Here is a 26,832-nt window from a genome sequence, read left to right as displayed (position 1 = left end):
CAACATTATTTAGTTAACTAAAGGCTTCATTTGGCATGTAAATGAGCTTATAGCTTTTAGCTTTCAGCTTATAAGCTCGTTTGACAAAAAAAACTCTGTTTGGTAACGCTTTTTTACAACGAGCTTATAGCTTATTTCAGGAGCTTATAAGCTATTTTTCAGAAGCTACTTCAAGTAGCGTTTGAGCTTATAGCTTTTAGCTTCTCATTTTTTCTTCCATTTTTACCCTTAACACTTTATCTAAAACCCATGTATACTACTATAAATTAATATTTAACGTTTTAAAAATAGTTGTTTGCCCCGTTTTTTTAATACTACTTTATCTAAAAAAAGAAATTTATACTACTTCAGGAGCTTCTCTGAAAACCCATGTATACTACTATAAAACGTTAAAACAGCTGTTTGCCCCGTATAAATTTTATAAGCTGTTTGCCCCTTTTTTTTTTTTTGGTAACGTGTAAATTCATATAAAATTTATACTACTATAAATTAATATTTAACGATTTGGTAACGTATGTTTTTTTTTTGTTTTATCCTTCGTTTTTTTTAACAATTTTTTTAATCTTATGAATTGATTATTTTTTATTTTATTCTTAAAATAAAATCGTAAACTTTAGTTTTTTTTATTAATGTATAATAACTGAAAACTGAATCGAAATAAATTGAAAATAAATTTTTACCTAAAAACAATAATTTAATAAAATACAAACATTTATTAAATTTAAAATATTTAAATTATCAAATATCTTAGTATAAATTTTATATGAATTAATAATGTTCTTTTATGTAATTTTACATTTATCAGCTAGTTCAACCGCTAATTTTACCAAACACTTCAACTAGCTTATCAGTCATCAGTCATCAGCTAGCTTATCAGCTAAAAGCTATCAGCTAGCTTATCAGTTATCCGCTATTTTTACCAAACAGAGCCAGAGTATCCACAGATGAAAGCGTCACAAAAGATTGGTATTTGGTAGTATGATAGCGTACGCATGAATTTTTAAATATCTTTTGAATCAAATTTCTTTGTGGAATCAAGACGAGAGATTTTGGCTTGTATCTTTCAATCGAAGAAAGTACCTTTTTCTTTTCCTCTATCTCTTTTTCTACTTCAGCTTATTTTTCTCAACTGAGTTACACTTAATTGATCAAACCAGAGTTGTATTTAGGCCCTCAACACGGTTAAACTACAGTTTGATGGGAACCAATGAATCTCACCAAAACCATAGCAACTGTATTTAGGCCCTTACTCATAACAATAGACTATACTTTAGGCCTTAGTCCAGGGTTTGGTGTTGCCAACACCTAGTACTTGAGTAACAGTATTTTTTCTATTTTCAAACCAAGTTAGATAAACCAAAACATGGTCGGTGTGGCTGAGTTGGGAGCTCTTCTGTCATGTTAAGTGGGACCTAGTATAATGGTACTAATGTGTCGTTATATATCACGTTCTTTTCCAAATTGGATATCCAAACGTGTTTTTTTTTTTTGAGGAAAAATGTTACTTAGAAATTCATGCACCTAGTGTACAACTTGAGAGTGGAAGAAATAGAGTTTTTTAAAAGAGTAAAAAAAATAGAGATGATGGCGTAATAGATTAATCTGTTGGAATAGAAATTAATGAATTGTTTAAGAAATTAGACATGTTTAAATATCATTGTTTTTAAGAGCAACAAGTGTTAGTTTCATTTTTATTTTAAATTATAAATTTTTTTCTAGTTTTTAGTGTTCTAAAGTATTGCTTAAAGAATCAAAAAAGTAATTTTTAATTGAGAAATATAAGCCAAATTAATAAATATACAACTTTTAAGTAAAAATTACCTATTTTGATTTCTAAAACAAATTGTAAAAACACTTATCAACATTTTCCATTTATATTTATATAAATGTTCTACCCAATTTCTAACATCTGTGCCTTTTCGTACCTTTGTAAAATTGATTAATTTTACAAAACGTAAAGCAGTCCTTTGTTGACAATGGCAAGCATAAACATTAATGAAATCAATGCTATCATTGAAATGGACGAGTTTGGGTAGAATACATGCACGGTTGGGGTAGAATTCACGGTTGACTAGTAATTTTGTGTAGGAGACTTCAATTAAGAATTACCACCATCTACTTACTCCTAGTAACAAATTATTACAGGAAAATGCAAATAGCACCACTCTTTGTTTAAAGGTCTAAAATAGTACCCTCTTTATCAAAAAAGAAAGTTACTTTACGAGGAAAGAAAAGTCTCAAACTTTTTTTTTTTACAAGAAAAAAGTCTCAAACTTATAAATTGCTCTCCAATATTAATAAAATATTAATGTTTATTTTTCCCATCATATATGTTGTGATATGCCTTAAAATCTTATACCTTTGATTCAGTCGTAGCTTTTCTTTACACATTGGTTGTTAAATTACAGCTAAACATGTTGTTTCAAAATATTTTAGCTGTTGATGGTCATTGATACTTGCTTAACCCATCTACCCAAATAGTGAAGTTTTTCAAGTGAGCAACATAGGTACCAATTTTTTTTTTTTTTTGGTGGCCGGGGTTCGAACCCCAGACCTTGCATATTTTTATGCATTGTCCATACCAACTAAGCTAATCTCACGAGGACACATGGGTACCAAATTTGATATTAGGAAAATGGACCCAAGCTTGATTCAACAAAAGTGAATAGACACAAATAAACCTTAAAATATAATCTCCATTTCTCGTGAACTTTCTTGGTTGAAAGCAACATTGAGATTCTCGGTTCGAATATGGCGCCAATCACATACAACACAAAAGGTTCACACCAACTAGTGGTCCTCGAGCACTAGTTAAGAAAGTAAAAAATATAAACTTTTCTTTCATTAAAAATAATATTTTTTTGACTTTCATAAAGTTGAACATTCCACTTTTCACCACTTTCTAATGCAAAATATCTATATTAGTTTTTTGGGTAAAATATGCTTTTCGTCCCTGTAATTATAGGCCATTTGAATTTTCGTCCTTGAGCTTACTAATCCTCCCATTTTGTCCCTGTAAAAGTTAATCACTTGAAATTTCGTCCCTCGCCCCTTTTAATCACCGCCACGTCAGCAAATTACCAAAATGGCATGGGAAATGACGAAAATACCCCTGGCTTATTTTTTTTTTTTTGTTTTTTTTCCTTCAAAATTTTTTTCCCAGTTTTTTCCCGAATTTTTTTTTACGATTTTTTCTCCGAAAAATTTCAGTTTTTTCAGTTTTAATTTTAACATTTTTTTTCTGAAATTTTTTATGTTTTTTAATTATTTTTTCAGATATTTTAATTTAAAAAAATAATTTTCACAAAAAAAATTTTCCCTGTTTTTTCCCGAATTTTTTTTTACGATTTTTTCTCCGAAAAATTTCAGTTTTTTCAGTTTTAATTTTAACATTTTTTTTCCGAAATTTTTTATGATTTTTAATTATTTTTTCAGATTTTTTTAATTTAAAAAAAGAATTTTCAAAATTTTGAAATTTTTTTAAGGAAAAAAAAATAAGTCAGGGGTATTTTCGTCATTTCCCATGCCATTTTGGTAATTTGCTGACGTGGCAGTGATTAAAAGGGGCGAGGGACGAAATTTCAAGTGATTAACTTTTACAGGGACGAAATGGGAGGATTAGTAAGCTCAGGGACGAAAATTCAAATGGCCTATAATTACAGGGACGAAAAGCATATTTTACCCTAGTTTTTTTAACAAGTGTTATGGGGATACTAGTTAATATTTTTCAATAAACAACAATATATATATATATATATATATATATATATATATATATAAATTGGGAAAATTTTCATACATTTGAATTCTTGTTGACGTTGTCGTTATTATCGTTTCAAGGAAAATGCTAACAAGTGTCCTTAGCTATTGTTTAAGGACTGTGATTCATTGCAGTCAGAAAAATGACGCAGTCACACAGTTAAACATCCAAAAATAGTAACTTCTACATTAAAAATTGTATAGTTATGACTTTTACAAATGTTGAACTTATATTTTCAAAACAAAGTTTCTTTTTATGAATTTTTTAAACAATACCATTAAAACACTTACTCCCTCCGTCCCAGTTTAATTGACCTACTTTGGTTTTTCACACAGATTAAGAAAAGTGTATAAATAAAGGGGAAAGTGGAATATATTGTATTGGGAATGATAAAAGTAATATTATTTAGTGTTATATTGTATTGGGAATGATGAAAGTTGTATTGAAAATTGAAATGGGTCAGTTATTTTGAGACACTTTTTTTTAGAAAATGGGTCAGTTATTCCGGGACGGAGGGATTATTAGCAAGACCCTTCTTCCAAATTCGGTACTAATGGCCTATTTTCATCTAACACTAGTTAACTCCCACATGATGTAGTCCTAATTAATGACTCCACGGAAATATTGAACCAGAAAGGAAACCCCAATCATCAAGTGGTAATTCTAAAACACGCTATCCAATAGACAATGGAGGCTAATAAATTCTCTTGCAACTATAACCCGATACGTGTTCCACACATCCATACTTGCTTAATTTGTTCAAGGTAAAAAAACAGGGTACATATCAAATGATATCATAGTGCAGGAGCTAATGTAATGAGTAATGATGGAATTAACAATAATATCATTTTACTTTTATACTTTAGCTGAATTTGATATGAAAATGACATCACATTTTAACTAACCTGAGTAATAAAAAGAAAGAAGATAGGATATGAAATAAAAAAAATACATATATTTCAATGTCCAAAAAACTTTTACATGATTAGCCTCAACCAGCTAACATATTCAATTCAAGCTAATAATATATATAATATTCTTCTCCTATGTAGTAACATAATCTTATCACATCTTTTCAAACACATCATCATCATCACTATTATTTCTAAATAAACTATAACATCTTGAAAGCGATAAACTTCCAACCCATCTCATCTCCCACCTTCTTAATTTTCCTAACAAAAACCACTCTCTAGCTACCATTTTTCACTCCTCTCTCTCACACAAACTTCAAACCTCACTTTCTCCAAATTCCATTAAACAAAACCTTAACAACAACCTCAAAACCATGTCGGTAAAAGAGTGCAACCACCACAAAGGAAAGAAACACAAACGCTTCAGAAAAATCTTCTGGGGAATCATAATATTCCTCTTCATCGTCCTAGTAACAATCCTAATCATCTGGGCTGTCTTAAAACCTTCTAAACCTTCTTTCATTCTCCAAGATGTCACTGTTTACGCTTTCAACGCCACTGTTCCAAATTTCTTAACCTCAAATTTTCAAGTCACAGTTTCTTCACGTAATCCCAACGACAAAATCGGTATCTACTACGATCGTCTTGACTCTTACGTCACTTACCGGAGCCAACAAATTACTTACAGAACCGCCATACCTCCGTCGTATCAAGGTCACAAAGAGGTTGATGTTTGGTCGCCGTTTGTTTACGGAACAAACGTTCCGGTAGCTCCATATAACTCTGTTGCTCTTAGCCAAGACCAGGATAACGGTAACGTTCTTGTTGTCGTTAAATTTGACGGTAGGGTTAGGTGGAAGGTTGGTGCTTTTATTTCTGGTCATTACCATATTTTTGTTCGTTGTCCTGCTTTCATCACGTTTGGTCCAAGGAGTAACGGGATTAGCGTCGGTGATAGCGGCGCTGTTAAGTATCAGATTGTTCAACGGTGCTCTGTCAGTGTTTGATAGTCAACGCTGTGAAGTATATTGTGTTTCACTCCTTCCTCTGTTCTTCTCTGCTTCTGGTATATTATAATTATATTACTCTGTTTAGTAATGTTTCATTTTACACGTATTCTTATTTTCTACCACGCTATTTGAATTGTACATTTTGTTATTGTTGTTACTATTATATATAATTTATTGTTATAGAATAAAAATTTACTTGAAGCTATATGTGAAAAATTGATGGAGGAGATAGAGATGTGTAGAAAAAAATTGTAATATGTATTGTAAGTTTGTAGCACTGTCATTTGAGATGAATCAATACATTAATAAAATATATTTTTTGCGTCAATTTCTTGGCATGGATAGAAGATGTGTGTCTTGTGAAGCATCTATTGGTGGTGTGTTATTTGCTTTATTCTTTTCTTATGAATATTCATGAATATAATGGATGATTCGTTTATTATTTACTTTGGCTATGAATATTGAATCATCTCCCCTTTTGGTTACTTTTTATTGGTTATGCTTACTTATGCATGTGTATATCCTTGTCTATATTCTTGGCCACCTGTAGTATATTATTGGATCAATAATGAAGAGTGTAGTATATAATTAAATTTCAAATTGAAGGTCTTTCTTTTTTATTAGAAATTTGAATGTCTATATTGTTTGACCACTTCTTTTCTCATTTTTAAAAATGAAACTGAACCAATTATTCATTTTACTGTGTCATTGAAATGGACTGAATTGGTTCTTCCGTAGAATGACATATTTATTTTTTGGTCTTAGAATGACATATTTGTAGAACAGCAGAAGGATTAGTATCTAAATTTGTATTTCACTAATTAACATGTATTTATGGCATATTTAGAGAAACTTATTACTTATGGAAAAATATTTTATTTTTGTTGTTAAAAATATGATTTCCCTAAAGGAAACTAATTAACATACGCACTTAGAAATTAAGGTCAATGATTGAAGGATTTGTTTATATTCATTCCACATGGTATAGTGGTGGTGGTGGTCCTTTTCACGCCTTCACCTACCGTGCCTAAAGAAAGGGGTTTTGCTTATGTCAAATAGATGCACCTAATTATTTATGTTCAACTATTATATATTCTATGCTCAAAAAATAATGAGTTTGAAGAGATGGTAAATTTACATCTCTTATGATTTTGAGTTTGAAGATACCTAATTCTTATAAAAAATAATGTATGATCAAATTAGAGGGTGTGGAGAGCCAAACAGAACACATGCATGCTTAGCATCAAGTAGTTTGAAACTGAAACAGATTTGGTATTGTGAGCACCGTCAAGGTTGTGCATATTAAAAGGAACCTTCTTTGATTCGTCAACACTCAAAACCGGCTACCATGTGCATGTGATGTGATGCAACTTTGATAACGACTCACGAAGTTACATTTCATGCTCATCAAAGACTATGAATTTAGCCTATCCATACATTGAAACGTCACCTTTGTATTATTATATTTTGCTTGCTTCTAACGGAACACAGTCATCGATCACATGCTCTCTATGTTACCATGTTAAATTGACAATAGCCAGATTACTCGGCTATTTTTTTGTTCTCATTATTCTTTTTTGAGCTCACAACTAGTGCCAAAGTATTGCCTTAGAATAATGGTACGTAAAGGAGTCATAAAATCCGTAAAATCATATTTTGACAACTTTGAAACAACATTATTTTTTCTCTTTTATTGATAAAAAAACAATAGAGAGAAGTGTATGAACGCAATGACAATATGAGAGACAAAGAGAGAGTTGTTGAAAAGTTGACATAAAATAGTTTTACAAATATTATTACTCTATATAACATTGTTTTTTTTTTTAATAAATTAATATCTAAGACTAAGAGTGTATTTAGACGTGGTAATGGAAAATTTTAAGGAAATTAGAATTGTATAAAATTCAAATACTTCAACTAAATTCTCTTTATTTTTATTTCTTTTTCTTAACATGGATCAGAGAAATCAATTTCTTTTTTCAACGCAAAAAAAGATTTGGTCAGATTTGAAATTTCAAAAAGTGGAGCAATCAATTTTCGAAATATGAAGAAACATGAATCAATTTGTAAAAGAAAAATTCATGGCACGACAAAATAACAAGCAAGAATACGTACGACATGTTTCAAACAGTTTGATGAAACTTTTTCTTTTTATTAATTATTTATTCTCTGCCAATTTTTTCCCTTCCGCATGATTTGTGTGTCGTGTGTGTCGTGGACTCTCGTGCTATATAGCACTTCTCTTTGTAAAATTCCAAATTTACGAACCAACTTTGAAATCTTGGATATTTATATGGACACGTTTTAAATTTTTTAAATTGGTAGGACCAGTTTAAATTTGTAGAATTGAAAATATAAGGACTAGTGTGTAGATTTTTGAAACATATAAGAACCACTATTGTGTGGTGAGGCTTACGTTACCCTCTCATGATTTGGGGGTATTTACTCCCTCACGAAATCAACCAATCAAATTGTGTGAAGCCTATATTATCATTTACATAATTTTTTTGTTATTTGCATCTTTACCCCATATTCAATTAATGTGTTTTTATTTTTCCAATCAAAAATTTAAGAAGATATATTTTTTTTGAAGGAATTTAAGAAGATATTTTATTTCCACATTTCATTTTTTTAGACACATTTTGTTCTTCTTTTTTCTTTATTGTTTTTTGTTTCACTTTTTTATTTTTCTACAAATTTTTGACTTTACAAATTTTTTTACAACCATATCTTGTTGTTTATTTAAGCTTGGGTCCAAAAAAAAAACTTCCAAAACTTTATTTTTTTCGAATATCAATTAAATTTTTATTTATTAATCAGATTATTATATATTATCATATGCTTGTATCTATCGATATTAGTTTCAAACGTTATTTTATTTTATTTTGATGACTAAATGCTATCAACCCAAACAAATATTTTTTTTGACAAGTTAAAAAAAAACGAAGACTCGTTTTAGTTCTTGAGAAAAATTGTAAGACCTAATTTAGTCTGAAAAATATATAATTTACTTTTATTTCCCAATAAATATAAACAGATGCAACTTGATCACTACTTTCTTTACATTTTTTTTATTGATGAAAGAAAGATAAAGGAAAGAAAATAAGATACTAGCAATTTTTTTTTTAAAGATACTACCTATTATTTAGTAGTATAGTATAAGAGAAAATTTAATAAAATCATGGTAGGAAAGACATGTGTATTTATAAAATGGAATAAATATACTTAAACAAAAAGTAGATATGATAAAAATAAAAAAAATAATGATTTCATTACAATAAATACAAAGTATATTCCTTAACATTTTTTAAAATATATCATCCAATTCATGAGAAGTCAAACCTTTTTTGGTTAATGTGATAACCACAATTTGACTGATCTTTATTTAAGTCTCATTGTAGGTCATACAATCAAGCATAAATTTCAAACCATTGTCAAAAAGGGAACAAGCCACATTTCGACTAATCAAAGGTTAAGTCTCATTACAGTTCATCTGATATACATGTAAGGTCAAACCATTGACAAAAAATAACTAACAACAGTTCGATTGATAACAAGTTAAGTCACACAATAGTTAATCCGATTCAGAAGAAAGCTCAAACCTTTGTCAGAAAATGTTCTGGACCGGCTAGAAAGCTAATCCAACGTTGACACGTGGACAAGAAGTTCGTCGGATCAACACACGTCACTTGGGCGTACAACGTAATCCTGGTGCACGCCACCACACCTAAGCACGCCCCCATGGATCAGACACCATATACGTGTCCTCCAACGACCTCCTAATGAAGCGTCACACTTCACTGAGACAATTATTCTCACACACGCCTATATAAGGGTGACATTTCTTTACCCTCAATGTACAATTCATTTTTCTCACACTTTTTACACACTCCTTCTCATTTTCTATACTGACTTGAGCGTTAGAGAGCCAACGTGCACGCATGCACCTTTCGTCCCACCGTGAAGACTCGCCGCCACCATACCGGAGCACTTTCCGACACCGTTGTCTCCATCAATTCATCACTGGACATATCATTTGCAGGTACCTTTCCGATCGTGAAGACTCTTGCAGACGGATAAAATGCATTGGTATTTTATCATATTTAATTAATGGATGCAAACATGAAAATAATGATATTCGTACTTAGAGTTTATAATAATAATTCAGAGGTCATTTGATGAGCTATTTACTACATAAAATGACTACTTTAATTCTAAATTGTTGTAGCACATGTGCATAATAAATTAAAAAATAATAATAAAATAGGTATTGACTTGGGACCTTGAACTGTGTTTTTCTCAAGTTCTGAGGTTTTATTCTCTCGAGTTTCAATTTCGATGGTCTAGTTTAACTTGTTCAAAACAAAAGAAAATAAAAAATTAAACTTATTGAGTTAAATTATTTTATAGTTAAAATTTAAATTCAATTATGATGCTAAAAGATAAGAAGGGATAACTAATTAAACATTATTTTAAAAATTTAGATTCAAAGATAATTTGGTCGTTTTTTTATGCTAAATGGAAAATAAATTTTAGAAAATAAAAAACATGGTAAAATAAATTTTATTTTTATGCTAAAATAAAATTACTAAATGAGGGAAAGGTGGATCTCATATGGTTTAATCTTTTAGACTGTTCTGCCTTTGCTTATTAAAGAATACTACACTAAGAATAGAATTAGTATGCCTAATTTTAGGTTTACCAACTTCGAGGAGGCTTTGGTTTATGTCATCCTCCTTTTATTTCCTCTCTGTTATTTGAATGAATGTTGAGGTTGCAGCACTTTGGTGCACCTCCTCTTTTGCTTAAAAAAAATTAACACGGGAGTCACATGTGTATATAGAAAAATATAAATACTCCATATTTTTGTATTGAAAATATAAAAATATAAATTAATAAAAGCAACTAAAAGTATAACAAAAGTTGTATGTTTAATATAAAATAAACAAGTTCGATACAAATTTACTATTTAAACTTCTTAATATGAGTAAGTTTAACATGTGCAAACTTGTACACGGTAAAAAAAATCATATAACAAAATCCGAGTTCTATGATTTTAGAAATTTAGGTATTTTGAAATATATTTTTTTGACAAAAATGTGTTTTAAATTCATTAATTGAATAACCTATAGACCAATATCTTCTTTATTCTTATTAAAGAAATAATTTTTAGACTAATATATTTATATCTTGGGAAAAAATAATGTTTGGTCTTCATGTCAAAAAACTAACGTTTAAACTAATATTGATATATAAACACATGATTTTTTTTTGGTACAAGGAAATATATAATCTAACTGTTGTAAAAGAAAATAATGTTTATACTATTTTTTTTTAGATCTTTCTAGGGTTGAAAAATAATGGACATTGTGAATTTTTTAGAAAAGACCCAAGATTGAAAAAACAGCAAGACATGGTTTACAAAATTTGCAGAAAAAAGAAGAGATGAAACCCAAAACAGAAAAGAAAAAAAGATTAAAATATGTCTAAACAATTGAAATGAGGCAACAAAAGATTTTATTAGATTTTTTTATCTAAAACATAAAGACACATTAATTGAATGTAGGATGAGTATGTAAATAACAAAAATATATTCAAAATATGTAAAATATAATTATATGTTTGACTTTAAATAATGTTGTTCGTATTATTTATTTTAATTGGTCCACATAAGCAGGGGTAATTTAGAAAGAAAAAAAAACCCCTATTGTGTAGATTTGCATAATTATATAAAGAGTAGTTTGAGATTCGAATTTTATAGAGAAGGAAATAAATTTCAAATTATTAATTTTTTGGTGGTAGATGAAATTTTCTAAATTTAGCTTTGCCAAAATACTACACAAAATTCAAGGCAATCAATTGTTGTTCACACACAAAGCCAAAAGACAAAAGTATTACATATGCTTGGAAAATTGTTGTTCACACACAAAGGTAAAAGACTAAAGTAATCAAGTTTCAAATCCAAGGGTATTAATCAAACCTAGTATTGCATGACAAAGCCAAAAGACTAAAATAATCAAGTTCCAAATCCAAGGGCATTAATCAAGCCTGAGCTTGTTTGGCAACGAATTTGGCACGATCCATAAACTGATCATAGTTGGTACGATCCAAAAACCAATCATTCCAAAAATCACATCTCTAAAGAAAAATCACCACATCAGAGTAGGAGTAGCCACTGAAAAACAAAAAAAAAATTACATACATGTTAATTATTTTAACATTAAATAAGACAAGAGTTTGACAATTTAAAAGAAAAGAAAAATAACATACAGATTATTGTAATTCACACCAATCTTTTCATACTTAGCTTCAAGAAGAAGATTTTCCTTTATCTTCATCTCAAGACTTGACAAAAATATGAATATTATTACACCAAAATTGTGTCATGAGGAGGTGTGTTTCATATTTACTAATCACAAACACATACGCAACAATTTAAGACAAACAAACTATGAAGTCATCAACAAAGATAGGAGGAGTTTAACCTTAAATAATCACTTCAAAAGCCATAAAAAATATTCTACGTAACCACATGACACTTCTCAAAAACTCTCCAAAAGACACCATTCAACATAACCACAAAATACTTATCACAAACCCTCCCAAAAGAAAGCATTCTACATAATCACAACCCGCTTCTCAAAAATTCTCTAATAAATAAACACTCAAAATCACTTTTTTAATAACAGTTTCCAAGTTCTATCTAATAAACAAAGACATTCAACTTCAAAACAACTCATCGTAATTTAAATAATCACTTGTAAAACCCTCCCAATAACATTCTACCTAATCACACAACAATCATCAACAACAACCACAATATTTCTAATAACAATTTTCACATCACATTCAACTTCAAAAACAACTCATCCTGAATTAAATCCATTCAAACATCAATAAGCTAAAATACCTAATTAAAAAATACTCAACAACACTTTTTAATAACAATTTCCAATACTATCAAATAAACAAAGACATCCAACTTTAAAAGAACTCATCGTAATTTAAATAATCACTAGTAAAACCCTCTCAATAACATTCTACCTAATCACACAACAATCATCAACAACAACCACATTTCTAATAAAAAAAATTCACAACTCAGTCAAATAAACAAAGACATTCAACTTCAAACATAACTCATCATGAGTTAAATCCATTCAAACATCAATAAGCTAATTACAAACATCAAATTACCTTATGTGGTATCTGTCTAATCATTCTAAATAAACAAATAACATGATTTTCTTGGCATTTTAAAACAAACTTTGAACATACTTCCATTATTTAACTATTCAACTAACTTGCAAGCTAAGTAACTAATCAAAATTCATACTCATGCACTAATATCAAACACAAACAGTAGCTAAATCCTATGGAATCAAAAGGTATAGGTCACCAACATTCATCAAGCAATTTGGATTGAAATCAAATGAATTTTCATTTATTTTTTAGCATAAAATGTCACAAAGCATTAGGAAAATTAACCACACCATGCTCACCAATTTTTTTATGTAAAATCAACACTAGAAGGTCACATAATTGTCAAAAAACACTCATGAATTTCTTTGGAATTTTTTAAAGAGTTTTGATCACAAGAACATGTAAAATTTTCACAAGATTTAACAAATGTAATAAACTATTGAAAAAAAAATGCTACATATTTTTTTATCCAAATTCAACACATAATAACATCACAAGAAGATCAAGAAACTAGTCAAAAACACATGAAAAAATACTTGGAATTTTTAGCAAATTTTTTGAGCATAAAGGTGTGCAAATAGCAAGAAACAGTGGCAAGAATAGCAAAAAAAACAAGGAAACACGCAGGAAACTAAGCCCAAACCCAAGCCCAAGGGATGAACGGATCCTGGATCCTCAGGGAGTTCAGGGACCGTTGGATTGATCCAGATGGATCAACCCTAGATCCAACGGTCAGGGGAACGAACCAGCTGAACCAGACCGGTTCAAAGGCTTATATAAAGGCCAGGTGACCGGTCTAATTCATTTCACACTTCTCATTCTCTCTCTTCACTCGTTCTTCTCTCTTCTCTCTCTAAAACCCTAACCTAGCCGGAAACTGGGGAGGACGGCGGAGAACGGCGGAGGAAGATGAAGATTCATCGGAATCTTCATCTTCTCCGACGACCTGATGCTACTTTTTCAAACTTTTTACACAGAAACGTTCGTCTTCCTCCCCTGTTTACGGATCCACGGTTATTTTTATGAAATTATGATGAAAACGAAGTAGATCGGACTTTGAACTTACGGTTTCTAGGGTTTTCAAACTTTTTCTAATCTTCTTGAAACTAAACCCCTATCTAACCTATTTTCTTCGCTGATGATGATTATAAACTTGGATTCATGAAATAAACGGTGAATCTTGAAGGATTTACATTTTAGGGTTTCGGTTTCAATTCTTTCTTGAATCTTTTCGAAGTTTTTGCTTCGATTCACCGTTTATTTATGCTTACAAGCCTTCGATGATGATTTGACATGAAAAACGAGAAGGTTTTGAGGTTTTACCTGGAGATTCGAATGAGAAGACGAAGAAAATCTTCGTGAATCTTCTTTGAGTTTCTGGTAGGTGATTTGTTGCTACGAACTGAAAAATGTACCGGTAAATTTCCTCTTCTTCTTCTCTGATTCGAATCCTTCTTCAATTCCTCTTCTTCTCCACTGTGATCGTATAAGTTCTTCAAACTTGTGCTTGAATTGCAGTGGTTTGAGTTCAGTGATGATGATTCAGCTTCGAATCTCTGAGAACTCTCACCAATTCATCGGAATTGTGTTGAATTTTGGCTTTGAGAACTAAGGGTTTGTGATTGTTCTTCTGTGTTCTTGATTGATCCTGATTTTGGATCGTAACTGAATAGAGAGAGAATGTGAAATCTGTTTGTGATGTGGCACTGAACTTTGCTGAGTTGTTTCGTTCTCTTTGGGACTGTGATGATTGGGCCTTTATATAGGTGACATGTGTTCATGATAGCCAATGTGTGCTTGCCACCTGTCTGGACTTGTAACTAATTCGGCCTCTGCTGAATTTAGGACTTGAGGGCTTTTCTGCAATTGTTGAAAATTCATGGACCAATCTGCAAATAACTAAAAAAGGACTAAAAATAAACTGGACAAAAGGACTTCATTGCAATTGACCTAAAATGGAAGTTTGACTTAGAAGGACTAAAACCTAAATTCTTAAAAGAAATAAAAAGGTGAAAAGGGACTAAAGTGCAATTTTGAAAGTTTAAAGGACTGAAATGCAATTTTTAGGAATTTAGGACTAAAAAATAAAATAAAATGAATTAAAATTGGTAATTGGAAAATAACGTAAAGTGAAACGATTAAAATTGACAAAACGGACTAAAACGAACCAATGGCCTAAATGAGGTACTTTAAAGTAACCTCTCTTTGCCGAAATTTCGTGTGAAATGACCAAAATGCCCCTGGGGCTAAAACGACTGAAAATGACTCAGCTGCAAACTTAAAATGGATTTTTAACAGAGAAATGAAACAAAGGCTTATACAAGCAAAATTAAAAGACTCAGAGACAATTTTTAGGATTTAAACAGTGACTTGACACTTGAAATGACCAAAATGCCCCTAGGGGCAAAACTGACTCAAAATGGCTTCAAATGCAATTTTAAAAAATGGATTTTGACATAGAATGATACAGAGACTTATTCACACTACTTGAAAGGACTTCAAACAAAATTTTGAAAGACTGAGAGACACTTGACATAGGAAATGACTAAAATGCCCCTGCATGTGAATTTTGCAAATAAAATTGAAATAAAATGCAGAGAAAGATGCAACTGATCAGAGATAGTTCAAATAGCTTGTAATGCAAGAAAAGAAGAATTGGACTAGTATTTTTAGGTCCAAAATTAGGGTATAACAGCTGCCCCTATTTAAGTTTCTTTGTCCGGAGAGTCAAGAGACGAAGTCTTAGAGTTGACGGGACGAAGATACTTAAATATTAACATTTGCACTGTTTTTGGACATAAAAATACGCTTTCAGATTTTCTGAAACATGAGTGTTATGCAACACTTTGATTATGAATGCATGACAAACGACTGGAGTCTATGGAACCTGTCATGTTACTGGGGATTCAGGTAGACACTGACAGGGTAGACAAACCAGGGATAGAAAATAAGGTACAAGCTGCTCTTTGGGTCGAACTAGTCACTTGACCAAGGAATACAAAACAAGAGATAGGTGCAAGCTGTTCTTGGGATTGAACTTGGCGCTTGACCGGAAACATAGACAAGAGAGAGGTGCAAGCTGTTCTTGGGATTGAACTTGGCACTTGACCGGAAACATAGACATATAGGCAGATACAAGCGGTTCTTTGGATCGAACTTGACACTTGGTTGAAGATACAAACAGATAGGCAGACACAAACTGTTCTTTGGATTGAACTGGCTGTTTGGTTGGAGCTATAGACAAAAGGGTTGATACAAGCTGTTTCTTTGGATCGAACTTGCTTGTTGGGTTATCACCACATCATGTGGGAGAGTGCAGACTGTTCTCTTAGATCGAACTTGTCGTTTGACTGATAACAAAGCGTAAGCTAGGTACAAACTGTTCTTCAGATCGAACTTGCCGTCTGACTGATAACAAAGCATGAGCTGGGTACAAACCGTTCTTCAAATCGAACTTGCCGTTTGACCAATAACAAAGCATAAGCTGGGTACAAACTGTTCTATCGAACTTGCCGTTTGTCCGGAAGCACAGGTATACAAGCAGGTACAAGTGGTTCTTTTTTTGGATCGAACCTGGCACTTGACCAGTAAAAAGATACAAATTGAAAGTCTGGTTTAACAAGATACCAATTGAGGGTAAATTGTCATTGACCTGATTTGCAAATAGACATGACCATTTTTGTTGGCCCAAGAGTAAATTGAGAGTAAATTGACATTGATTTGATTTGAGAATTGACATCGACATTGACATTGACATTGGCTTGGAAATTGAAATTGACATTTGACATTCGACATTTGACATTGACATTGACGTTTGACATTTGACATTTGACGTTGATATTGGCGTTGGATATTGACAGTGACATTGGATTGGAAATTGAGATTGACATTGGAATTGGAATTGAAATTGGAAATTGACATTGGAATTGGATTGAATTTGGAATTTGACATTGGAATTGGATTGAAATTGGAATTTGACATTGGAATTGGAATTGGAGATTGACATTGAAATTGGAATTGGAGATTGACATTGAAATTGGAATTGGGGATTGGCATTGGAATTGGAATTGGAGATTGACATTGACATTGTCATTGGATGTCAACATTGGAATTGTCATTGAATGTTGATATTGACATTGTTATTGAGGTTGAGATTGCTTTGAATTTGACAATTGAAATTGAGTTGAATTTGACAGTTTGACATTGAAATTGAGATTGGAATTGACATTGGAGATTGGAAATTGCTTCGAATTTGACAGTTGACATGATTGGAATTGAAGTTGGAGAGTGGAAACTTGCATTGAATTTGGCAGTTGAAAGTTGGATATGCAACATGTATGTATGGTATAGCAAGATTATTGGATGTATGAGCACATAAAATGCATGATTATGCATGTATGAATGCTTGAAATGCATGATTGATTGGCAGTTTGACGGAGAAGTTTCACAAAGGCAGACGAAACATTGGAAGATTGGGCACGTAGTGGCTCGTGCTGCAACATATTCACAGGGGAAAAAACTCTTTTGGAGAGACCGTCGTCGAGAGACGTATCGAAACCATGGCTGAGGGCAATAAAACTTGTAAAGGAGGGACCCTTGGAAAGTCCTTGGATACAGGTCGCCGTTGCTAGGCGTGTCAGTGCTGGGTAAATATTGGATGTTCGCATCTGTGGTCAATGCTTTTTTAATATTCCATTCTTTCATTTTTCATTTTCAAACCCCACTTTTGCCTGAACCGCCCTTTCGGGTTTTCGATTCACCGGGGAATAGGTTCTTTGCATTGCCCCATTTTTGCCTGAATTGCCTTCATAGGTTGTCAATCAGCGGGGTGCTCATTTTTGCCTAAGCCGCCCTTTCGGGTTTTCAACTTAGCGAGCTCTTTATTTGTATTCTTTTCATTTTTCATTTTCATTCTGTTTTTTCATTCTTGCCATTGACCACAGATCATCCTGCGGAGTAACCTGCTTGCAACATGTATTGAAATAGACATTGACATTCATTCATTCATGCATGTTTCATTGAAATGTACTTTATTGCTCAGGTTTGCTTTCAAAATAGACAGAAAAAGATTTTTCAATTTTCAAAAATGTTTGTTTCAGACATTAACATTATCAAAATAGACAGAAAATGTTTTGCATATAGCATTGAAAGTAGAAAGAAAAATAGAGTTTCAAACAATAGAAAGGCTCAAATTGATGTAGAAGAGTGAAAGTCAGCCAAAGGCATGGCTTCACGGATTTACAAAGCTTGGAAAATGGTAATTTTATTGGTTGGTGATACATTGAACACGATGACCGCTACATTTCATAGAAATTTTGAATTCGCAAGTACAGAAGCCTCTGATGAAGATGACCATTGACAGTTGCAAATTCCCCAAGGGGTGATGGTGATTTGCCAGATATAGTTACTCGTCTTTTATTGTCAACCTCATTTTTGCATGAACCGCCCTTTCGGGTTTTCGGCTCATCGAGGCGCTCATTCTTGCCTGAGTTGCGTACAATCTCAGCGAGCTTCTTCATATTCATTTTTTTTGTCCCTAATTTTGCCTGGATCGCCCTTTCGGGTTTTCGATCCACCGGGAAGCGCATTTTTGCCTAGGCCGCCCTTTCGAGTTTTCGACCTACCACGCTGTTCTTTTCTTTTTAGACAAAGTATTTCTTGACTATATCGGCATTAACAGGATTTGGAAGCTCAACACCATCCATGTGTGTGAGAATCAAAGCACCACCAGAGAAGGCCTTCTTGACAACATAAGGACCTTCATAGTTAGGTGTCCACTTGCCCCTTGGGTCGGGTTGCTGACTTATCCTTCGTTTCAATACAAGTTCGCCTTCCTTGAATTCTCGAGGTCGGACTTTCTTGTCAAAAGCATTCTTCATTCGCACTTGATACAACTGTCCATGAGCCATAGCATCCATACGTTTCTCTTCAATCAGATTCAATTGATCGTAACGACTTTGACACCATTCAGCCTCGGTTAACTTTGCTTCCATGATTACTCGAAGAGATGGAATCTCCACTTCCAGAGGGAGAACTGCTTCCATACCATATACAAGAGAGAAAGGAGTTGCCCCGGTTGAACTGCGCACTGTAGTACGGTAACCATGCAGGGCAAAAGGTAGCATTTCATGCCAGTCTTTGTAAGTAGTGACCATCTTCTGAACAATCTTCTTGATGTTCTTGTTAGCGGCCTCAACTGCACCATTCATCTGAGGTCTATAAGGAGAAGAGTTGTGATGTTCAATTTTGAATTCTTCACATAAAGCCTGCATCATGCTATTGTTCAGATTGGAACCATTGTCAGTGATAATCTTGTTGGGAACACCATATCGACAGATGATGTTATTCTTGATAAACTTGACAACCACTTGTTTGGTCACATTGGCATAGGAGGCAGCTTCAACCCACTTGGTGAAGTAGTCAATTGCCACTAGAATGAAACGATGCCCATTGGAAGCCTTTGGTTCAATTCTTCCGATCATGTCAATGCCCCACATAGAGAAAGGCCATGGGGAAGATATAACATTGAGGGCATGTGGAGGCACATGAATCTTGTCAGCATAAACTTGACATTTGTGGCATCTTTTGGCATGTTTGTTGCAGTCACGTTCCATTGTTATCCAGTAATAGCCGGCTCTTAACAACTTTCTTGACATGGTGTGGCCCGAAGCATGGGTCCCAAAGGTACCGTCATGTACATCATGCATCAATTTCTCAGCTTCTTGTTTGTCAACACACCTCAACAGGACCATGTCGTAGTTCCTCTTGTATAGGATTTCCCCGTCCAGAAGGAATCTGCTAGCCCATCGTCTCAAGGTCTTTTTATCTCTGTTGGAAGCACCAGGTGGATATTCACGATTCTGCAAGAATTGCTTGATGTTGTAATACCAAGGCTTTTTATCATTCACATCTTTGTCAGCTTGATCTGGCATATTTTCAATGGTGAACACATGAGCGGGTCTATCAAGACGTTGTACTTTGATCACAGGCACATCATTCCAGTGATTGACACGAAACATGGAAGACAAAGTAGCAAGAGCGTCAGCCATCTGATTTTCATCCCGAGGGATATGGTGCAGCTCAACCTTCGTAAAGTATGTCAACAGACGTCTTGCATAGTCACGGTAAGGGATCAGCTTCTCATGATGAGTCTCCCATTCACCCTTTATCTGATTAATGACGAGTGCAGAATCTCCATAGATGTCAAGGTGCTTAATTCTCAGGTCAAGGGCTTCTTCAATGCCCAAGATGCATGCTTCATATTCAGCTATGTTGTTTGTGCAGTCAAAGGTTATTCGAGCGGTGAAAGGAATGTGGTGCCCCTGCGGAGTCACAATGATAGCTCCAATTCCTTTACCGTAAGCATTAACAGCACCATCAAACACCAATCCCCATTTGCTGTTGGGGTCCGGCCCTTCATTGATCAGTGGTTCTTCACAGTCTTTTGCTTTCAGATACATAATCTCTTCATCAGGGAAATCAAACTTAATTGGCTGGTAATCATCAAGAGGTTGACAAGCAAGATGATCAGCAAGGACGCTTCCTTTGATTGCTTTCTGAGCTTTGTACACAATATCATATTCAGACAACAACATTTGCCAACGTGCAATCTTTCCAGTAACAGCAGGCTTTTCAAAGATGTACTTGATTGGATCCATTCGGGATATCAACCAAGTGGTATGATTCACCATATAATGACGCAGGCGTTTGGCAGCCCAAGCTAAAGCACAACAAGTCTTTTCAAGCATCGTATACCGAGTCTCACAGTCGGTGAACTTCTTGCTCAGATAGTAGATAGCATGCTCTTTCTTACCAGTCTCATCTTGCTGACCGAGAACACATCCCACTGAATCATCTAACACTGACAGATACATAATCAAAGGCCTTCCTTCCACTGGTGGGACAAGGATAGGTGGTTCCAACAGGTATTCTTTAATGCTATCAAAAGCTTCCTGACATTCATCATTCCATACAACAGGCTGATTCTTTCTGAGCAATTTGAAAATTGGACCACAAGTAGTAGTCATGTGAGATATGAATCTTGAAATGTAATTCAGACGTCCGAGGAAACCTCTGACTTGCTTCTCAGTTTGAGGGGCCGGCATTTCTCTGATGGCTCGGACTTTGTCAGGATCAACTTCAATGCCTCTCTGGCTGACAATGAAGCCTAGCAACTTTCCGGATCGTACACCGAATGTGCACTTGTTAGGATTCAACCGCAGCTTGTACTTTCTCAGTCTTTCAAACATCTTTTTCAGATACACAACATGTTGCTCTTCATCACTTGACTTCACAATCATATCATCCACATATACTTCAATCTCTTTGTGAATCATATCATGAAACAGAGTGGTCATACCCCTTTGATAGGTAGCACCAGCATTTATCAAGCCGAATGGCATCACTTTATAACAGAATGTTCCCCACGGAGTAATGAAGGACGTCTTTTCTCTATCTTCAGGTGACATTCGTATCTGGTTATAGCCAGAGAAACCATCCATGAAGGAGAATACTTTGGATTGAGCAGTACTGTCAACAAGCACATCAATATGAGGCAATGGGAAGTTATCTTTTGGACTAGCTTTATTCAGATCTCTGTAATCCACGCACATTCGAACTTTCCCATCTTTCTTTGGTACTGGTACGATGTTGGCAATCCACTCAGGATATTCAGCTGTCATGAGGAAGCCCGCATCAATTTGCTTCTGCACTTCAGCCTTGATCTTAAGAGCCATGTCTGGACGAGACCTTCTCAATTTCTGTTTGACAGGAGGACATTCAGGTCTTGTCGGTATCCGATGTTCCACAATCTTGGGATCTAGACCCGGCATATCTTCATAGGACCATGCAAAGACATCTGGATAATCATGGAGAAGCTGAATGATTTTCTTTTTCACCTCTGCCTCAAGTGCAGCACCAATCTTGATCTCTCGCTTATTCTCTTCAGTACCCAGGTTGATGAGTTCAATCTCTTCCTGGTGAGGCTGAATGGCTCTTCTTTCTTGCTCAAGCAGTCGAGTGATCTCATACGGTATCTCTTCATCATTATCATCCTCATCTTCAGCTTCATATACAGGGAATTCAAAATTTGGAGGAACCATAGGGTCACTGTGTTCAACGGGTTTATTATGGTTCAATCTGCATAATATGATTGGGATGATTTTTAGAAAAAAGTTTTTCATGCAGATTTTTGAAATTAATAAGAAAAATACAGATGTTTTGGTTTTTTCTGGCATTACCATTATTTCCAAGAAAAAAGGCACTAAAAAAAAGTAAAAACAAAGAGTCGTGAGAAAAACGACAACTTTTATTGACAACGGCAATGCCGAAACAAACACGCCCTTACAAAGATATCACTTTCGCCTTGGGCAGAGTGAAAGGATTGTTATTTTGAAAACAAGAAACATGAGCAACAAAACACATTACATGGAAGCATGCATGACTAAAGGAACATCAATGGCTTCCCAATTTCTCACAGTGCCTCCTGGTATAACAAATGCAGACACGTGGCTTCCTTCAGCAGCATCTTCAGTAATAGCATTGATGAACCCAGCACTGTAGAAGGTTCCCTTTGAAACAGCAGATGTCGGGGAGAATCCAAGGCCCTCTTTACGCTTGTTTTCCAGAATCTGAATCACTTTGCCCCAGCCAGCAGCTTGCCCTGCTTGAACAGCCTTCTGGGCGTCCTTGAGTGAAGCCATGCTAGCACCAGCCCTCCGGGGCTCTGCACCCTCGACAGTCAAGCCTTGGAATGACGTCCCTTCTGCGGACCCTGCTTCAACACAAGAGAACGATGATACCTGGCTAACTAGATATGCTTCCTCACCATATACGGTGACAACCTTACCGTTTCTCATGAACTTGAGCTTCTGATGCAAAGTGGATGTGACTGCTCCAGCATCGTGGATCCATGGTCTTCCGAGGAGACAGCTGTAAGAGGCATTGATATCCATGACTTGGAAGGTTATTTGGAATGTCTCGGGTCCAACGGTAATTGGCAAGTCCACTTCCCCGAGAACATCCTTGCGGGATCCATCAAAAGCTTTAACCAGATAACTGCTACCCCTCAGAGAAATTCCATGATGGCTCAATTGCCTTAGCGTGGATTCGGGCATTACATTCAGAGATGATCCAGTGTCTACCAATACGTTGGATATCAGGTCAGATCCACAATGTACTGAAATATGTAGAGCCAAGTTGTGGCGTTTCCCTGCTTCGGGGAGCTCATCGTCACCGAACCCCAAGTTGTTGCAGGCAGTAATATTACTCACTATCCCATCAAACTGATCCACAGAGACCTCGTGGTCAACATAAGCTTGCTCGAGTATCTTCATTAACACTTTCCTATGAGCCTCAGAGCTCATGAGCAGAGACAGGATGGATATCTTTGAAGGAGTTTGTAGCAGCTGGTCAACAATCTTATAGTCACTTTTCTTGATAAGCCTCAGGATTTCGTCCAGATTGGACTCTTCAATGGATTGTCCTGCTGGGCCGGTGTTCTTGTCAACAGGAGGGGCAACTGGTGGAGTTATCGTGGCAATAGGTGTCACCACTTTCTTCTGAAACAAGGGTGGACGGACTTTCCCACTTCTCAGAGCTGTAACTTCACTGGCAACATTATCAACTGTAGCTGGGGATACCAGAGGCACCTCCACCCCATTCTCAATCATGGTTGCATTGTATTTGTAGGGAATTGCTTTGGTAGAGGTATAAGATACCGGACCAGGTAACCTGATCACCAAAGGCTCAACATTTCTTGTATGAGATGCAGTTTCAACAGGAGAATCATGGAACACTGGCACAATCACACATACATCACTGGCAATCAAGTACTTGTCATCCATCAGGCTCTGGATATCATTTTGCACAACACAACAGCCCATAGGATTCTGCAGACATTCTGAACAAGAATCATGGTCATGTTTGAACAGAGAAGCCTGGCAAAGTTTGACATGTAATGGCACCAAAGGAGTAACGACATTGCGGACATCCAACATGGGATCCTCTTGAGGAACGGGAACCCTTTCAAAGGCCTCAATCATATTAACAGCAGCATGGTTCGGAAGCGGATTATCAAGGACATGAGGAACACTGTTCTCAAAAGTCAACCGTCCCTTTTCTATCAGATCCTTCACAATATATTTCAGAGCAAAACAACCTTCAACATCATGGCCTTGAGCACCCTGATGGAATTCACATGTTAGGTCCTGACGGAACCTGGGAGGCAATGGATTAGGCGGAGGCTTGCCTGGTCTAGTGACACAGTGTCCCTTGGCCAGTAGAGTTGGGAGCAGTTCACCATACGACATTGGTATTGGTGGAAAAGAAGGCTTGGGTCGGGGACCCTGTTGTTGCTGTCGTTGCTGTTGAATAGGAGGTTGTTGTTGTGCTGGCTGAGGAATAGCATTGACGGGCATTGGTGGTTGACCCGGTGGCAGAGGGTATTGCTGGTAGAATGGTGGGAAGAACGGATGCTGAGAGTATTGCATGTAGTGATAAGGCAGAGGTAGTTGCATGGCTGCTGCAGACGGGTTACCAGACACCATCCCTACGTCAGATTCTTTCCTCTTGTGATGTCCGTTACCGTACTTCTTTGGTGCACTGTTTGAAGATTCACCTTTTTCTAGGACAATAATACCATCTCGGACGGCCTCCTCTAGACGCGTTCCCATTGTAACCATATCAGAGAAGTTGTTTGGGGCAGAGACTATCATTCTCTCCTTATATTCCTTCTTCAGAGTCTTCAGGAATGTCTGTGTTAACTCTTCCTCATCAAGTCGAGGAGAGACACGGGCAGCTGCCCCTCTCCACCTTTGAGCATATTCACGGAATGTTTCATCTGATTTCTGAGATAGGGCTTTGAGAGAGTCCCTGTTTGGCCTCAGACGGGTGTTGAACTCATATTGACCTTCAAAAGCAGCAGCGAGTTCCTCAAAGGTATGAATGTTATCTTTGCTCAGACTAGTGTACCAATCTGCTGCATCATCTGTCAAGCTACTCTGAAAGCAGTGGATCATCAGTGCATCATTGTCGGCGTAGTTAGCCATCTTTCGGACATACCGGATAACATGGTTATGTGGGCAAGAAGTCCCATTGTACTTGTCAAATTCTGGCTCTTTGAATTTCTTAGGAACCTCAAATCGGGATACCAAGCATAGATCGCGAGCTTTAGTAGGAGCACCATTGTTTCCCCGGCTAGCCTTGACCTCACGGAGTTCTCCAGCCAACTCCCTCAACTGTTTCTTCATAGCTTCCATTGCGGGATCTTGTCCACGCGGAGTATCAACATCAATTACCTGTTGCACAGTGTGTACAATAGGATCGGTAACAACAGTAGTTACTTGAGGCATAGCAGTAGACACAGGAATCTGTCCTTGACCAGCAAAACCAGAGACACCAGCAGCAGTATTAGGAGAATAGTAAGCTGAGAGGCCATAAGGACGGCCGTTGGGCATAACAAAACGAGCATCAGTAGCCACAGTAGACAGTGGGATAGAGGGAATCACCTCAGCAGTAACTGGAACAGAAGTGGCTGGTTGTTCCTGTGCAGCCATCATAGCGGACATAGCATCATGAGCCTTGGCCAAGTCTTCTTTCATAGCAGCCAATTCGGCACGGAGCTGAGCATTTTCTTCTTCAAAGTTAGCCATCATCCTTCTCTTATGAAATCTTGTTTGGTGAATTCTATCTGGTTGGTAGACTTTGCGAACACGAGCCACTTTTCAGACTGCGGCGGACAAAACCAGGAGGCAATGAGCACGAGAGAAGTTTTTTGTGGTCAATGAATGCATATGATGCATGAAATGTGCTGATGTATATGCAAAAAAGACTCTTTTTAGGTTATCGAAGGGTTCTAGACAAACTATGAACTTGTAAACATTACTAAACAACAATTAACATAAACGGGAATCAAACAACTAACATATAGTTTTACAAGACAAATCCAACATGAACAAATGGAAATAACAACAGGAAATGGAAATCCTCAAGCATAGGAAGTGGAAGCGTCGTCCTCAGAGTCGGACTCATAGTCGCAGTATCGTGCGTAGAAGTCACGGGCACCCCTAGCTCTCTTGGAGTCCCTCATAAGCAGCCTATCTTTCTCCTCAATCTCTCTCCTAGCCTTAGCTAACTCTTTCTTCAGTGTCAAGACCTCATGAGTCTGCTGCTCACCTTTTCCATCCAAAGTCATGATCAAGTTCTCAGCCTCATAGTATCTAGCCCTCCACTGATGCTTCTTCCGACTCTCCATAGCTAGATGCTCCTGATACATCTCCTGGGTAGGTGGGAGTAGAGGCAAAGGCATGGTAGGAATAGATGCAGACACGTATCTCATAGAGGGGTAAGGCATACCAATCTCCTCAGCTTGGTTTATCACCCACTGTGTATAGGCCTCATGAGCAATACCGGACCTTACGCCCATATGCTTCACCTCTTTCTTCCGAAGCTTAGTCCAAGCTTCCATGAAATCCTCTCTTATGCCTGTGGGAGCATTGGAGTAGTGAAAGAAGTAAGGAGCTGTAGCAAGATTGATGGGTTTATCTTTCATCGGGAAACCAAATTGTCGCAAAGCAAGCTCCGGGTTGTAGTTGATTCCACCCCGGGTACCAAGAAGAGGTACATTAAGAAACTTTCCACCACCAAAGATGATTTCCTTGACCCTAGAAGCGGGAGTGAGCCAAACCACTTCATTAGGAGTGAGAGCCATAATCCTCTGTGAAATAGACCAATTCCTCGGATTGTCGTGGAAAGACTGCGGAAGGTGCGAAATAAACCACCTATAGAGGAGAGGCACACAACAAAGAATATATCCACGACCTTTGGTGGAACGATCGTGGATAGCATGGTATGTGTCAGCTAGCAAAGTAGGAACCGGATTCTTGGAGTGGAAGATCATAATAGCATTCATGTCCACGAAGCCATCAAGATTCGGAAAGAGAATAAG

The 26,832-nt window shown here is 35.8% G+C and overlaps 1 protein-coding gene across 1 annotated transcript; it reads left to right on the top strand.

Moving 5' to 3' along the window:
- Positions 1-4,844: 4,844 nt before the first annotated feature.
- LOC146910839 (NDR1/HIN1-like protein 1) lies at positions 4,845-6,012 on the top strand. The gene has a single exon (XM_085722606.1). The coding sequence runs from the start codon at positions 5,049-5,051 to the stop codon at positions 5,679-5,681; it is 633 nt and encodes a 210-aa protein (XP_085578732.1). The 5' UTR covers positions 4,845-5,048; the 3' UTR covers positions 5,682-6,012.
- Positions 6,013-26,832: the final 20,820 nt, after the last annotated feature.

The sequence above is a fragment of the Medicago sativa genome, chromosome 7 (genome assembly GCF_051527215.1).
Source record: "Medicago sativa cultivar Bolivia chromosome 7, Bolivia_mono, whole genome shotgun sequence".
In the NCBI taxonomy this organism is placed as follows: Eukaryota; Viridiplantae; Streptophyta; class Magnoliopsida; order Fabales; family Fabaceae; genus Medicago; species Medicago sativa.
Note: the sequence above shows the minus strand (reverse complement) of the source record. Positions and strands in the feature narration are given on the sequence as shown.